A 17,634-nucleotide genomic window follows, 5' to 3' on the forward strand; every position below is an offset into this window, starting at 1 on the left:
TTTGTGTTAGAGCCGTGAGTTGATTGTTGTTAGTCTGTTCTCACATTTCTGTGAAGAACTACCTGAGACTGGGTAATTTATAAAGAAAAGAGGTTTAATTGACTTACAGTTCTGCAGGCTGCACAGGAAGCATGCAGGAAGCCGGGGAGGCCCCAGGAAACTTACAGTCTTTGTGGAAAGCGAAGGGGAAGCAGGCACGTCTTATATAGCTAGAGCCGGAGGAAGAGAGCCTGGGGAGGTCTACACACTTTTAAACAACCAGGTTTAATAACAAGAATAGCAAGGGGCAAATCCGCCCTCATAACCCAATCACCTCCCACCAGCCCCCTCCTCCAACATTGGGGATTACAATTTGACATGAGATTTGGGCAAGGACAGAAATACAAACCATATCAATTGTGATATTAAAAATTTAAGAGAAAGTTATCAAATAGTGTTCAAAACCTTTTCCTTGGGGTAAGAGTAGCTTTAAAATTTTTCTGGGATTCTCCATCTCCTTAATGCCAAATTCTAACCTGTGTAATATTTAGTCTAGAACATCAATAAAACAGGAATGGAGGTGGTTGGAGGGCATAGAAGCCTCTTCATGACGTAATTGCTGTCCATGTTTTTTTTGTTGTTGTTCTTTTTTTGAGACAGAGTCTTGTTCTGTTACCCAGGCTGGAGTGCAGTGGCACAATCATGGCTCACTGTAGCCTCAGACTCTGGGCTAAAATAATCCTCCCACCTCGCCTCCTCCCCACCAGTAGCTTGAACTACCGGCATGTACCACCATCAGCTAATTAAAAATTTGTAGAGATAGGGTCTCACTATATTGCCCAGACTGGTCTTGAACTTCTGGGCTCAAGTGATCCTCCTGTCTCAGCTTCCCAAAGTGCTGGGATTGTTTTTTGAGCACCCTCTTCTCAGGATGGAATTGGGGTGGTAGTACTAACGGGAGAAAGAAACATGGCTTCACCTCATGGGGGAAAACAGTAGTTTAAATGAGAGGCATTTCTTAGGCACAGGAGTCCAGAGGTAAGTCCCAGGCATGGGAGCTCTGCCACTTTAGGGACCCAGACGTCCATCCTGCATGTTGTGGCTACTTAGCATGCCACCCAGGGACAGAGAGAGAGATTTGAGCTCTGGCTACTACTTTCATATTCTGAAACAGCAGAAAGAAGAGAAGGGACAAAGGGCACACACAAGCTGTCTGGTAAGGCTTGCTGTGGGTTGTTACGCAACACGACTGCTTACTTCCTGTTGATCAGAATGAAGTCTTCAGGCCACACAAAGGGAAGCTGATGTATTAGTCTGTTCTTGCATTGCTGTAAAGAAATAGCAGAGACTGGGTAATAAAGAGGTTTATTGGCTCATGGTTCCAAAGACTGTACAGGAAGCATAGCAGCTTCTGCTTCTGGGGAGGCCTCAGGAAACTTCCAGTAATGGCAGAAGGCAAAGGGTTGGGGCGGGGCGAGGCATCTCACATGGTGGGAGCAGGAGCAAGATAGAGCGAGGGGGTGGTGCTAAACACTTAAACAGATCTTGGGAGGACTCTATCACGAGAACAGCACCAAGGGGATGGTGCTAAACCATTCACAAAGGATCCACTCCCATGATCACTTCCCACCAGGCCCCACCTTCAACATCAGGGATTACAGTTTGACATGAAATTTGAATGGGGACACAGATCCAAACCGTATCAGCTGAGAAATGTAGTTTTTATTCTGGGAGGTCATGTGTCCACTTGGTCTGCCAAGGAACAAGGGGAGAAGGAACACTGTGGCAAATAACCATCTGTGCCACAGCTAGGACATCCTGACCGGTCTGGAATGGGGGCTATGCAGATGCAGAGTTGGTGCCTGGGAGAGGGCTGGGGGGAGTAATTCTCGAGCTGAGTTTCCAAGGGTTAATAATTAAGCAGATGGGAAGGGGATTTGGTGAGGGGGGAGAGAATTAAGGGATTCTGATGAGAACCGTCTTTTAATCACATTCCATTGGTAAACCAGCTGTTTTTTCCTTGAATTTCTAATACTGCTATCAGACTTCCCCCATGAATGCTCAAAGGTGCACATGAACAAGAGATTTGTAGCCCCACCCTATTCCTGCTCTCAAAGGCCCTCTGTCCTCACCTTTCTAGGCCTCTGCAGTTTTCACTCTAGAGTTCCCTTCTCATCATTGCTCTTCTGTGGTAGAGCCAAGGTTTCTAGCCAAGACCAGCCCTTTCTCTGATCTTTCTTGAAAATTAATCAGTTAACTTTGTTCGAGCCTAATCACTGGAGCCCCCACGTGGAAACATTTTAAATGCTCATGACTGCCATGGGGGCTGGAGCCACTCTTTCCCATAGCCTTCCTGCTCTCTGCAGCTTCTGTACCTACGTTCTTCTTGAGAAGTTTGTCTTTCCCCCAACCTGGATACAGGCCTTTCTTTGCACACTGAAAGGCTCATTGATACTCGAGGTCAGGGGTTGCCAGACGTGCTTTTGGGGCTAGATAGTAAATCTTTGCAGGTGATCCAGTCTCTATCACAACTATTCAACTCTGCTTGAGTCAAAGCTACCACAGACAATGTGAAAACAAGTGGGCTGAGCAGGAGACAGAATTTAATCTGCAGTCTTCTTTGAGAGAAGGTTCTCACTGCCACTGCCCACCTCCCAGACTAGATGTGAAATCTGCACTACCAGGTATTGAAACCTCCCTGGTCCTTGAGATCTGAATACAATTTGCCGCCAACTCCTATTTCCATAGTCTGGGTAACTCCAAAACTCTGAGACTTCTATGATTTCCTAAAAGCTTAAGTTATCACAGCACTGCCTGCCTTCAAGTTCAGTTCCATACAACTGAGATGTGAATCTCAGTCCCTTCTATGCTGCCACGAGGGTCCTCAAACACGTCCCACCTTACCCTCCTCCTCACCTGGCAGCAGCTCCCATCTCACCTTCCCCAGCTCCCCTCGCTTGCCCCACCCTCTCCCCTCCTTTCCTGTGACTGCCAACCTGCCGCCCCACGGCACGCCCAGCAGTTCAGCTCCCTTCAAGTGTTCTCAGCCCTCAGTTCTGCCAGTGGTTATCAAGGGAGAACTCCAAATAAAGGCAATTTCCTCAACTAGAGTTTGGGTGCCAAGAACATTAAATCTTTATCTCGTTATGCCTGGTCCTGTGGAGACTGTGTGTCAAGCAGTTGACAGGAAGTCAGGGACTGAGCAGCGTCAGCAGTGGCAATGTGGTCTTTTGAAGACTGAGAACTCTGGGTTTCTGCCTTCATGAAGGATGCTAGGTGCTAACTACAGCAAACATGGCTTATTACATTTGTGAACCTCGAAAATTTGAGACAGGTCTCAGCTAATTTAGAAAGTTTATTTTCCCAAGGTTGAGGACACGCTCCCATGACACAGTCCCAGGAGGTCCTGACGACATGTACCCAAGGTGGTCGGGGCACATCTTGGTTTTGTACATTTTAGGGAGACATGAGACATTAATCAATATATGTAAGAAGTACATTGGTTCCATCCAGAAAGGTGGGGACAACTCAAAGCAAGGAGGGGGCTTCCAGGGCACTGGTAGAGGAGAGACAAATGGTTGCATTTTTTTGAGTTTCTGATAAGCTTTTCCAAAGGAGGCAGCCAGATATGCATCTATCTCAGTGAGCAGAGGGATGACTTTGAATAGAATGGGAGGTAGGTTTGCTCTGAGTAGTTTCCAGGTTGAATTTTCCTTTCAGCTTAGTTATTTTAGGGGTCCAAGATATTTTCCTTTCACATATATCATGCACATCCTTGGCGATAACTAGAAAAAGGGGACAGCTGGGAATATTGCTGAGGTCTAGCAAACAAGCTGCTAGGAGCTGGAAGTCGGAAACGTGTATAGTAAATGTTAAATACTAGCTTTTGAAGCCAGCAGTATGTGTTAATACCTTTTATCTTGAAAGTTAACAATTCATGTCCTCTATTTCTCTGTTGGGTTCTTAATGTTCCTGCTGAATTGTATGTACTCTGCCTGCACACTTTTGCCTGTATTGCTGCAACAATCTTATTTCTTTCTACCTGCTCCACTTCATCCTGCATGCTAGACTCAAGCTAGAATTAGTCAGATTAAACTGTGATCTGATTGTATTGTCTTACCCAACAACACGACTCCCTGCTCCCACACATCACCCTTGACCCATCAGAGCCTTTGCTTTCACTGAACAGGCTCTGTGTGTTCTCACTGCTGTGTCCCACCTGGCCCTGTACATATGTTCTTTACCATGCTGCCCAAGCAGTGCTTTTGGGTAGAAATCTTCATGGAACTGTACTTACAGAATTTTTCATTAATCCTACACCAAAGGAAACAATTTTACTTTAAGCAAAATGTGCAATGCTTCAAAGTCTGTTGAAATTATTTCAAATTTTAAAAATTACTGCCAAGATAAAAAATGTGTTTTTCCTTTGGTCTAAATGTCATGAAATATATGTGAAATAGGAGCAGATAGGATCACTTGAGACAGGTAGACTTGAACTGAATCAACAGACGTTCAAGGCCAGAAGGTGGCACACTTTTCCTATTTTAAGTAGCTGCACATACTCCCTTTAAGGATTCCCCAATATAAGATTCAAAAAGCAAGATGCCGAAAAAGCTTAGCATGCCAACTTTCTGCAGAGGTTTGAGGTTTTCTGCAATGCATACACTAAGAAAAAACAGTGTTGAAATGGTTTGAAGATCTGCGGTGAAGTCAATCTCTTAAGAAATGGTTGAGGTAATACCTCAACCTAGCTGGGTTATAAATGCATGGGAAGGAGGTCTAAACATTCATTTGGGAAATTTTCTGACATTTCCTATTAAATAGGTTCACATGGAATAGAGATCACTGACCCAGGGAATGTCTAAATTTATGCCTGTTTAGGTTTCTTTTTTTTTTTTAGAGAGAGTCTCACTCTGTCGCCCAGGCTGGAGTGCAATGGCATGATCTCAGCTCACTGCAACTTCCACCTCCCAGGTTCAAGTGATTCTCCTGCCTCAGCCTCCCAAGTAGCTGGGATTACAGGCACCCGCCACCACGCCCAGCTAATTTTTTTGTATTTTTAGTAGAGACGGGGTTTCACCGTGTTGGTCAGACTGGCCACAAACTCCTGACCTCAGATGATCCACCCACCTTGGCCTCCCAAAGTGCTGGGATTACAGGCGTGAGCCACTGCGCCCAGCCTAGGTTTCTTGATTTTTTGTTACACTTTGTATAATGTGGAATGGATTAATTCCACCAGTGATTTCCTACCTATCATACAAATGGAAGGAAAGATTTCATTATGTGCTGCTACCAGATAAGTGATGCATAGGTACAGGAAGCGAAGTGAAAACAGGTGAAAGAGAAAGGGTAGGACAGACAGAGAAAGAGGAAGAAAACCACCAGGTGTTGAAGAAAGGTGGACCAAGTCGAAACAAGAAGGCTGGGTCTGAGAATTCCATGTTGGAGATGTGGGCAGCGTCTGAGGGGGCAGATCAGAATCCTACCAGGTTCTGCTGTGATCTGGTACACTTATTCTGGGTGATCCTCTGTACTAGGGAGGAGTGTGGAGGGTTTCCCCTAGAGTGTCCATACCCTACTCTGTCCTGACAAGAGACAGGGTGCTTTCTCTTTAGTCACATAACCTTTTTAAATCTGTACTGTCCAGGGAGGCCCTGACAATCTGCAGAGAAGATGCTGGGTTCAAACTGACATTAAACCATAGTTCTTTGTTAATATTAAATTGCTATTATAATTTGAGTATCAGCAGAGGTACACTGTTGGCATTGTTTTTGCTCTCTGAGGACATTCTGGTCTACAGGAATAGAACAGTCTGTACGAGGATATAGGTGACACTAAATACCATTTGTTAAGTGATGATCTTAAACTGTAATAGTGAAAAAATTTTTGTGGGTACATAGTAGGTGTATATATTTATGGGGGGTATATGAGATATTTTGATATAGGCATGTAATGTGTAATAATCACATCAGGGTAAATGTGTTTTAACAGTTAACATTAACATTAATAATGTGAAGTAACAGTATCTGTTACTTCAAGCATTTATCCTTTGCGTTACAAACAATCCAATTATACTTTTTTTTTTTTTTGAGATGGAGTCTTGCTCTGTCTGTCGCCCGGGCTGGAATACAATGGTGCGATCTCGGCTCACTGCAACCTCTGTCTCCTGGGTTCAAGCGATTCTCCTGCCTCAGCCTCCCGAGTAGCTGGGATTACAGGCGTGCACCACCACGCCCGACTAATTTTGTATTTTTAGTAGAGATGGGGTTTCACCATGTTGGTCAGGCTGGTCTCAAACTCCTGACCTCTAGTGACCCGCCTGCCTTGACCTCCCAAAGTGCTGGGATTACAGGCGTGAGCCACTGCGCCTGGCCCAATTATACTCTTAAAATGTACAATTAAATTATTTTTGACTATAGTTACCCTTTTTTGCTAGCAAATACTACGTCTTATTCATTCTTTTTTTTTGCCCACCTCCCACACCCTACCCCCTAACTACCCTTCCCAGCCTCTGGTCTATCTCCATGAGTTCAATTATTTTAATTTCTAGTTCCCACAAATAAGTAAGAACATGTGAAGTCTGTCTTTCTGTGCCTGGCCTATTTTACTTAACATAATGGCCTCCAGTTCCATCCATGTTGTTGCAAATGACAGGACCTCATTCTTTTTTATTGCTGAATAGTACTCTACTGCATTTATGTACCACATTTTCTCTATGAATTCATCTAAGTGTTGATGGACACTTAGGTTGCTTCCAAACCTTGGGTATTGTGAATAGTGCTGCAATAAATGTAAAAGAAGTGCAGATATCTCTTCAACGTACTTATTTCCTTTCTTTTGGGTATACACTAATAGTGGCACATTTAATAAGCATCTGTATGTCCAACACTAGAAATTAGTATATGTGTATAGATGCTATATGAAGGCAAATTTTGGCTTGATGGACCACCGAGTGCCTAGAAAGTAGCATACTCTTAACAATAATGCCCATGTCTTTCATCACAACCCAATAGAGTGTTGGTGTTATGCCCATCCTAGATTAGAAAATAGGTTCAGGCCAGGTGCATGGGCTCACACCTGCAATCCTAGCACTTTGGGAGGCCAAGGTGGGAGGATCACTTGAGCTCAGGAGTTTGAGGCCAGGTTCAGAGGGGAGTTTGTATTCAGACTCAGGTTTGTCTCTCCCAAAGCCCAGGTCCATGCCACTGCATGGGCTGCCCAAGGGTTCAAATCCGCCACTGGGGGCGTTCAAATCTGTCCCATGCTCCCTGGTAATAAATAAAGAAACCCTCAGGGATAAGTTATTTTGGTTCTTTCATTTCTGTTTTCTTACCTTGGCACAATTTTCTGATAGAATCTTAACTGATATTTTAAAAGATAAAGAACATCTAAACTTTTAATATATGATTTTTATTGAACATGTTCACCTTTACATTATTACAAACATTTTACAAATAAAAAATTAGTTTTTGTAAAAAAAAAAAAAAGGAAACATTTCCTGAATTATCACTGTATAGTTGAAACAAAGAAATAAAATATATAAATATGAAGGTCATTCTCCAAGTATTAGAACAGAATACTGATGGAATCACTTCAGTAAAGTTATTCATAAACATTTGCATGGTTACCCACACACTGTATCACCTTCCAAAAAATCAAACACATGAGAGGAAGGGGAGCCTCAAATGAGATGTATCTAAATGTCTTTTCTCCATGGGATTTGGTCAACGCATATCAGTAAGATAATTTCTTTGCTATATACACAAGATAAACATTTGAAAATGCAGAATACATTGTGTAAATTAAAAATTTTGTCAGCTTTGTTGTATGGGGAGTAACTACATAGACCACCCACACAAACATTTAAAATATACTGTGTATATATTATCTTACAAAAATCGCATATGTAAGGGAATAAGGCCTTTATTTCCAGAGCATCTTAACATAGGATTAATATGGGTATATTCATCTTTTATATTTTAGACTTCAAATTCTTTAACATCTCAGCTATTAACATTATGCATAGTACCTAAGACAACATATGAGTAGTGGCATAACACAATTTCAACTACAGTGCTTGGTTGTATTCACATGACGTACCATCTAGAACTGACGAAACAGAATTTCAGAACTGCCCAATTTAAAAGACCTGTTAAGAAAATAAAATGCAACCCCGTCATATGAGCCCAGTTTGTCTCTCAGAGCGTTGCTATATATACTGGAAGCCTGACACTTCATTTAATACTTCGTTTAATACTTAAATGAAGTATTTGGTAATAATGTCAGCTTCAGCCTGCAAAGTGTTCTAGTCAGCATAGAAATCTGAAAGTCTAAAATTACTTCGGTATGTTAATTAAAACTAACTGCTGTTTGAATTTGAGTATGTTTTGTCTGGAGGCTAGTTGGAGATTTTTTTCTCCCTTCTAGCAACAAATTGGCTAAGTGGTCAACCTCTGTGGCTCAGTTTTGTAAAAAAAGCATACAGAAAAGAAACTAGGCTGGGCACAGTGGCTCATGCCTGTGCTCCTAGCACTTTGGGAGGCCAAGGTGGGAGGATCATTTGAGCCTGGGAGTTGGAGGCTGTAGTGAGCAACGATTGCGCCACTACACTCCAGCGTAGGTGACTGAGCAAGACCCTGTCTCTCTTAAAAAGGGAAGAAAAAAAAGAAAAAAGGAAAAAAGAATCTGGAATTTGGATATTATTCTGATAGTGTTAAGCTGGAATGGGAGGAGTGGTGGAGTTTAGGATTCTTGGTCAAGACTTTTTCAAGATCATATGCACTAATCCACATTAGCTGTTGATATAAGCAGCCTGCAAAAACACCACAAACGGGAGTCAACCATTCCAGTGTAAACTGATGGCTCAGGGCCTTCTCTGCCCTTTACTAGACTTCATGATCTGTCGGGTCTCAGTCAGCAGCTCAGGGCACAGGAGGTGGGTCTCCTGACTGGCCTGTGCATTCTCCTAAACAAGATATTTAAGACTCTTCTTTATCTCGTCACAAATACACAGCTTTGAAATACCATTAGTCTTTTTCTCTAGGATATAATTAGAAAAAGCCAGGCATGGAGATAGAAAAGATATAATTAGAAAAAGTATTGTATACATCTGCAAATTCTTCAACACTGAGTGATTTGAAATTTGACTTTAATATTTAAAAATAAATTCATTAATAATCTAAATTTTCAAGTCAAATTTTCTAAACTCAAAACATAAACAGAAGTGAACTTGCTATTTAATAAACAGATTTTTTCAACAGCTATATGGTTAAGATGTTCTTAACCATGCTCTCAGAAAAGGAAAATCAGAAAGTAAGGCAGACACTTAGGCAACCCTTAGCGAGTATTTTGAAAGGACTGCACTGAAATTTGAACACAAAGTGTGCCAATGGAACGCAAAATAGAACAAAATGGATCCAGACTTTTGCTGACTACAGAAGACATAGACATTAGTTCTTTTTTCTTCCTTATCAGTGTTTCTATTTATTAAAATATTTGTTATATTTACTACTACATAAATCAAGGTGTATCTGATGGCTGCTAAGATTATAAAGGCATGATTTTTATGCTTTTCAAAATCTCTCTACTTTTTAAAAAGAATTCCGTACCATTTAAAATACTGAGAACCAGTCTTGTATAGAGAGGTGTTGGACCAAGGGCACCCAAGGATGAGTAAGATGGGCATCACCCTGATTGCAGCACCTCTTACGTGTCTGATGAATGTCCTCACTGAACCCCACTTACAATCTAGTTTTATCATTTTCAAAACTGCAAAATCATTTGCACAGCACCAATAAAAATATAGCCTAGAAATAATATTTTGAAAATAGAAAAATATGTTTTTAAAAAATGTCACAATAAATATCTCTCTAAATAATATCTTCATATCTCTATAAAAAACTCTCTTTGATTTTTCCCATAATATATAATGAACAGATCAGTTCACATGAAGACACAATGCAAGTCTTTACCACTTAAGTCCCTTGGTTAGGCTAAAATGTTCAGGTCAATGTTTTATTCTTAAAAATAAATCTTAAAAAATAAAAAGTATAATAACTCAGAACATTCTCTCAGAGTCTCTCTACATTCAAAATATAAAACAGGGTATCATCTTTTAAAAACTTCCAGAATCTCTTTGTTAGAATACTGTTGGATTAATGCAGAATACTCAATCCTTGAAATATAAAAAACAGCAACAAAAGTCTTAATATTAACTATTCAAAATTTTCCAAACCTTTAAATTTGGTTATTAAAATAATATAATTTCCTCCTTATTTTTGCCAACGTGAAAACACCTAGACCAAAGTCATTCTATTCTGACATATTGTCTTTCTTGGATATGACTTTGAAAGTAAGAATTGGGGAATTACTTGTTATACAGATTCTACATTTTTCTTCACTAATAGTGATTCCACGAAAGTTTAGATCTTTCCACATGGAAACTGTCATTTAAGAACAGAAAAACTCTAAGGTTTATCTGCTGTGCTGCTCAACTGGATCCAGACCAGGTATTCTTATTTTAAAAACTATATTTGATATATGTTATATTCTACTCTTGCCTCAAAACAAATCACTTTCGACACAGTGGGGAAGAAAACAGTACCTACAGAGAGCTAAAATGGAAACCTACCAGTCTGCATCAGTCATGGCAAGCAGCTGTCATGCTGCTACCCACCACCACTTCGGAAAACTGTTAGCCTCAGATAAGTCTGAATTTACATAGAAAAGGCTTCTCTGTTTCTGACCATATTACAATTCTCCTCTTTTTCTACATTTTGACTCCTGAAACCAGCAGATCTTAACATTCAATGAGTTAAGATAGCTCTTCTGTTAGGGTGCCCAACACAGTAAGTGTTAAACTTATTTTGAGTCTTTTATGTAGTGCTTGGGGGTGGTTCTGCAGCTCATCTAATATTAATGACAATTAACAATATATACTGCATAATAACGGCATTACATCCATTCACGTATCTCAGACTTAAATGCACTTGTTATTTCATTTATGACTGATACACTGAGAATTATGAATAAGCACATCACATGTTTAAATTGTAGTCTAACATTTTCCCAAAGCATGAACACCCACACTTTATACAATGCTGTAGGTAGTGTAATAGGGAAGATTTCCAGAACAGGAATTATAACTATCTTGACAAAATCTATAGGGTTTAAGTTATATTCATGTACTGTCTCTCAAACTAAAAAAACCAAACCATAGAGCTCAAATCTATTGAGCCTCTTGATCACAGATTTTTACACTTGAATCCTAAAATGATACTCCGATGTATATAATGCTGTTTTCTCCACTGGGGTGTTCTGAAAGAAAAAGCAGGCTTTTCATTATGATGTGCAGTGACCACAGAAGCCAGGTGCTTCCAAGGCACACAGTGGCACAGTGCCTGGAGACTGCCATGCAGATGTTCCCCTTTGGTGGCTGGTACAGGATGGCGGTGGGTCTTTCCAGAGAAGAAACCAGCATTGGCTTTCCTCTTGATAGTTGAGGTTCATTTTCTATTAAGTGCCTGAATAAAATGCCTTGATACATCAACTACTCACATCTTAAATCCACAAGGAAATGTTTTCACCAACTTGACTTCTAGCGTTTGATCACAACTTGTTCATAAGCTCCAGACCCCACCCTAAAACAGCAGTGGAAAAAAACTTCAAAATTTTGAGCCGTAGTGTTTGAAACTTTTCCAAGTAACCTCGCCCCTGGAGAGATGGGGCACTGGGTATTTTTCTACTAGATTTGATTTCCACAAGGTTTAAAGGCATCACGGATAGAAACTATGTGAAATATTAAATGTTTACCATTAATACATTGGATTAGCCTAGATCCTGATTCTCTTGCACTTATTCCCACAATAATCTATTAGAATTCCCCAATTCTTGACCTATCGACAAATGGTGGCAAGAAATGCTCTTCGAACATGTTTATCTATTCATTCCAAAATAGGTCTCATCCAAGAGCATATGTTGACTCTGGCAGTGCATCAGAACTTGCACTGAGTTAATGATGATGGTCTTCAGCTGTCATAATATTGTGGCGTTTTCACGGCAGGGTCTTCATTCTGTTGCCCAGACGGAAGTGCAGTGGCATGACTGAAGCTCACTGCAACCAGAACTCCTGGGCTCAAGCAATCCTCCTAACTCAGCCTTCCAAAGTGCTGGGTTACAGGCATGAGCCACCACGCCTGGCCCATTACTGCCTGAAGTTATCACCAGGTACCCATTTCCCAATTTGTCAAGGTGTTAGGGTATACCCTACTACTTGTCATTTTACCATAAGTGTGCCTGAGTTTAGTAAGCCCAGAAGCAACCACCATGACTAGTGTCTCCCCTTAATGGCATTTTAAGAGGAAATTGTAAACAACAGAAGTAAGGTAGTGATTACTAGCCCACCACGGACTTGGCTGGACTTCTCAGTTGATTGCCCAGAAACTCCTGTTCTCACAGATTCATTCTACAGAAGAAATAGGAACTTCCTCAACAGAATGCCAGTGAGCACCCATTCATACCTACAGAAGATCAGAATTTGAAGAAACCATGGTGGGCAGCATGGCACACTGGCTTTTAGATGCCCTTTTAAATATGTTCTGCCTCTGGCCATGATGAAGTAACAGGAACCAGACTTTCTCTCCTGCCTTATATAATTAGAAAACTGGATAGAATAAGTGAAATGACAGTTTGCACATACTAGACAACAGGCAGTGCAGGACTGTGGTCCCAAGAAACAAGAAATAAACGAAGAGAGCCCGACAACTGCCCCAGCTAGCTGCCTGAAGCAGTTTCCTTCAGGATCTTCTAAACCTGCAGTGCAGAGAGGAAGACCCCAAACACAGCCTGCTGGTCTCTTTGAGTGGAGGAGTCAGAGATCAAAGCTCAGAGGGGCTAGGGACTAGAATTTGTAGATGAGAATAACACAAGGAGGGGTTGGGGAAAATAATGGCTAGAGAATTCCAAATTTGATGAAAACTGTAAACCCATAGATCCAAAAAGCTTGATGAACCCCAGGCAGAATAAGCACAAAAAGCTTGATGAACCCCAGGCAGAATAAGCACAGGGAAAAACATATCAAGGCACATCATAGCCAAAGTGCTAAAAACCAGTAATAAAGAGAAAATCTTAAAAGCAGCCAGATATAAAAGACAAATCACATACAGAAGAATAAAATAAAAATACAGGCAGACTTCTTGTCAGAAAAAATTTAACGTCCCTAAAGGAAAGCAGGCAGGTGCATGCCAGTCCCAGTAAGAAAACCCAAGTGGGCCAGGCTGTATCCTGGGCAACACAGCAAGACCTTGTCTCCACAAAAAGTTAAAAAAGAAAAGCTGGGCATGGTGGCTCACACCTGTAGTCCTAGCTACTCAGGGGCTGAGGCAGAAGGTTCGCTTGAGGGCAGGAATTGGAGACTGCAGTGAGCTGTGATCACATCACTGCGCTCCAGCCTGGGCAACAGAGTGAGACCTCGTCTTTCAAAAATGAAAACCAAAAAACGTTACATAAGTCATCTAATTTAATCTCACATCCTATGAGTTCAGTATCTTATTTATCACTCTCATTTTATAGGCAAGGAAACTGAGACTTACAGAGGTCAATAGTATCAATCAATAGTGGAAGAGCTAGGACTTGACCCCAGGCAGTCTGATAAGACAGCCCATGCTTTTGACCATTTACTATTTAAATTCCTTTTGGCTGAAGGCTTGGCACAATGGCTCATGCCTATAATCTCAGCACTTTGAGAGGCTGGAGTGGGAGGATCACTTGAGGCCAGGAGTTTAAGACCAGCCTAGGCAACACAGTGAGACTCTGTCTCTATAAAAAAAAAAAAAAAAAAAAAAAATGCTGGGCATGGTGGTGCACGCCTGTAGTCCTAGTTACTCAGCAGGCTGAGCCCGGGGTTGAAGGCTGCAGTGAGCCGAGATTGTGCCACTGCACTCCAGCCTGGGTGACAGGGTGAGACCCTATCTCTTAGAAAAAAAAATTCCATTTGGTTGGAACTATATTTTCTGCTGTTCCTCTACCTAAATTAATAAAGCCAGGGCTTACTGAGTATATTATGTCATTTACCCTTTAAAATTACTCCATGAGATAGGCATGGTTATTCCTACTTTTCAGCAGAGGTAACTAAAGTTCTATTGAAGTTAAGTGATTTACTCAGGCCCCAAAAGTGGTCGGGCTAGGATGTGAACCCAAGTCTCTAACTCAAAAACACATGTTCTCTCCATCATTCATACCACTGTCCTCATAAATGTTACTTTTCTAGCTGGTTCCCCCTGCTACTGGTCTTTCCTTGCTCTGATCTACCCTTCAAATTATGGCCAGTTATTTTTCTAAAATGCCAATCTGATAGGTTACTTCCCTGCAAAGATGGCCAATGGCTCCCCACTGTGCACATGAGAAGAAGAAACTTTGTTATGGCAAGTGAGGCCCTTTACAACCTAGCTCAGAGATGCTTGCCAACCTCATGCCCTAAATACCCTTTCACAACTCCCTCTCCTCAGAAGAACCTGAACTATATTATTATTGAGCCAGTAAAATATACTGGTTAAGTACAATGGGATTTGGACTCAAAAAGACATGAGTTTTAATCTTGGTTTTACCACTTACTAGTTTTAAGGCCTTGGGCAAATTACTTCTTCTTCTTCTGTTTTTTTTTTTTTTTGAGACAGTCTCATTCGGTCGCCCAGGCTGGAGTGCAGCGGTGCAATCTTGGCTCACTGCAGCCTCCACCTCCTGGGTTCAAGTGATTCTCCTGCCTCAGCCTCCCAAGTAGCTGGGATTACAGGCGCCCGCCACCACACCCGGCTAATTTTTGTATTTTTAGTAGAGATGAGAGTTTGCCACGTTGGCCAGGCTGGTCTTGAACTCCTGATCTCAAGTGATCCACCCGCCTCAGCCTCCCAAAGTGCTGGGATTACAGGTGTGAGCCACCAGGTCCAGCCTAAAATTACTTCTTCGTATCTTTGTTTCCATTAAAAAAACACCAAACTAATTGTAGTATGTTGTGAGCACTGAAAGATACTACTACATAAGAATTGAATAAAAAATATATATGTACCTGTGCCTGGCACATAACTAATAAATGCTCAATGCTACCTATAGTTGCTATATGTTTATTATGATATAATTATATATTATAATTACTATACTTATAAACTCATTCTATTTGTTACCAGGAGTATTTGTATTCATCATATTCACCTTGGAAGCCCCCCACTTATTTTTTATTCTCCCAAAGTCTCTCTTCAAGTGTGAACTCTGAGGTCCTGTTTCTGTTCTCTCAAACTTCCCTCTACTTCTCTCTATTACAGTATTTATTATAATGTTATGACTTTTAGTTTGTCCACCTCATCTGTAAAAAAGAGTCAGTAAATATTTTAGGCTTTGCGGGCCACAGAGTCTCTGCCGCACCACTCAGCTCTGCTACTGTAGCGTCAAAGCAGCCGTAAACACTATACAAATAAACAGGCATGGTTGTGTTCCAATGAAACTTTATAAATACAGGCAGTAGGCCAATTTGGCCTACGGGCTATATAGCCTGCCAGCCCCATGTGCTAGACCATAAGCCAGCAGAGGGTAAGAGCTGGGTCTTTTCTACTTGCATCCTTACCCACAAATTGGCCCAAGAAACAGTTACTGAATTTAATAAGCAGATGAGTCAATCAAAGATCTAAATAGTGTTACATCTTCTGTAAATCCTTTTTCACATTACTCCCTGAAAGTAGCTTTATATGTCTCTCTCTTACCTACTTATGATATCTGATTGTAATTAATTGTTGATGTAGGTTTTTCCTGTTACTCTATTTTTGAGCCTTGTAATGTGCTGGACAAATGGGAGGTACTCATTAAAATGAGTATTAGTAAAAGAAATGAATGCAAAATCCTTTTAGGTTTTGACCACGAGAGAATACAGTAACTGTCTTGGTCCAAGGGGCTCCCCGCCTGCAACTGTGACTCACTCTGTAGCTGTGCAGAGACTCTACATAAATATGACATGGAATGGAATTAGGAGTGCACAGAAGTGTGGGGAGCAGGTTGTTAAGCAGCAAGGGAGTGATTAGAATTCCTACACTGTCCTTGGTGTCTGTGCTCCCTATTATCTGCTGCAGTGCTGATAATCAGTGGTAAGTTTGGCAGGTGACTTTTCTTCATCTGCATCTGAACTAGCAAAATGGTATTTGGTTTTTCAGAACTTTTCTTTTTTTTTATTATTATATTTTAAGTTTTAGGGTACATGTGCACAACGTGCAGGTTAGTTACATGTACATGTGCCATGTTGGTGTGCTGCACCCATTAACTCGTCATTTAACATCAGGTTTATCTCCTAATGCTATCCCTCCCCCCTCCCCCCACCCCACAATAGGCCCCGGTGTGTGATGTTCCCCTTCCTGTCTCCATGTGTTCTCATTGTTCAATTCCCACCTATGAGTAAGAACATGCGGTGTTTGGTTTTTTGTCCTTGCAATAGTTTGCTGAGAATGATGGTTTTAACATGTATGGCAGTTGGGTGGAGAGAAGGAGAGTACAAGAAAGGTTAACAGCAGCTTAAGTTGCTCAGTGGCTGTGTAACTGCTCAGAAAAGATAAGACCATTGACTGAAAATGTAATTTTGCTTTGCTCTTCCTAAAATATCAGACTAGCGATGCACAGTGGCGCATGCCTATGGTCCTAGCTACTCAAGAGGCTAAGGCAGGAGGATCACTTGAGCTCAGGAGTTTGAGGCTACAGTGATCTATGACTGCACCACTGCACTCCAGCCTAGGCAACAGCCCTGTCTCTAGAAAATAAATTAATAAAAAATTAATGTTTTAAAAGACTAAGAACTCTTTTCTAAATGTCCTTTTATATTGCAACTTTCCCAATGGTCTACTGGTCCTTGACTAATACACTTTAAAAATACTTCTAAGGAAATTAAAAACTAATTTATAAAATATAATGTCAAACATACCCAGAATTAAGGAAACTGAGAGCTACACTAAGAGCTGTAACTCTTCTCATGTAACTACTACTATCTGTGTTTCCTAGCTTCAGCCTAATACAAACTTTGCAACCATCATCCTATACTCATGATTTTTTTAAAAAAATTAGTCTATATTTTAATAAGACACTATTTGTACTACTTACCTATTTGGAAGATGATGACTGCCAAAGGTTGTACTTCCCCCAGGACCCACAAATAGCCTTAGTCCTTCTTCTGCAATACACATTTAAAATGTTGTTACATTACAATTATTAGACTGTTGTCAAATAGTATTGATATTGTAATAATATTTTACAATTCAGTTTATTAGATAAATAAACAACTTAAAAACCAAAGTTACATACATGTTTTAAAATAGGCAATTTAAAAGATACTCTAAAGGTTATTTCTCATCAATGTTTCCAAAGCTCTTTTTCTTTTAACTGAGTAATGGAGATAGCTCTTCCTACAAATTTCCAAAGTAAGGTTTAATTATTTCTCTTTACACCCAGCTATATAATGAAAATAAGTCCATTGTTAAGTGCTTTCTATTCACATCAACGTGAGTAATTATACCTTTCAAATTGGTGGCATACAAATTTTCAGTTTCAGTGAAAATTCTAAGGAGGGAATGAAGGATTCCATTATTCACTATTGTTCTAAGACCACCTCCAAATTACAACAGTGGCTTA

At 40.7% G+C, this 17,634-nt stretch overlaps 1 protein-coding gene across 2 annotated transcripts in view; it reads right to left on the reverse strand.

Annotated features, from left to right (window-relative positions):
* Window positions 1–79: 79 nt before the first annotated feature.
* The window catches only part of EEIG2 (EEIG family member 2), an 82,407-nt gene continuing 64,852 nt past the window's right edge, over window positions 80–17,634 (reverse strand). Inside the window, exons 10-11 of one of the 2 annotated variants that reach the window (XM_054445778.2) lie at window positions 17,107–17,176; window positions 80–1,307 (exon numbers count right to left, since the gene is read on the reverse strand). In XM_054445778.2, the coding sequence (XP_054301753.1) occupies window positions 1,289–1,307; window positions 17,107–17,176 (89 nt within the window). In that variant the 3' untranslated portion in view covers window positions 80–1,288. Of the gene's footprint in view, window positions 1,308–7,373; window positions 11,619–17,106; window positions 17,177–17,634 lie in introns of those variants that run through there. The other variant, XM_054445078.2, reaches the window with a different exon arrangement.

This window comes from Pongo pygmaeus, chromosome 1 (assembly GCF_028885625.2).
Source record: "Pongo pygmaeus isolate AG05252 chromosome 1, NHGRI_mPonPyg2-v2.0_pri, whole genome shotgun sequence".
NCBI classification, from domain to species: domain Eukaryota; kingdom Metazoa; phylum Chordata; class Mammalia; order Primates; family Hominidae; genus Pongo; species Pongo pygmaeus.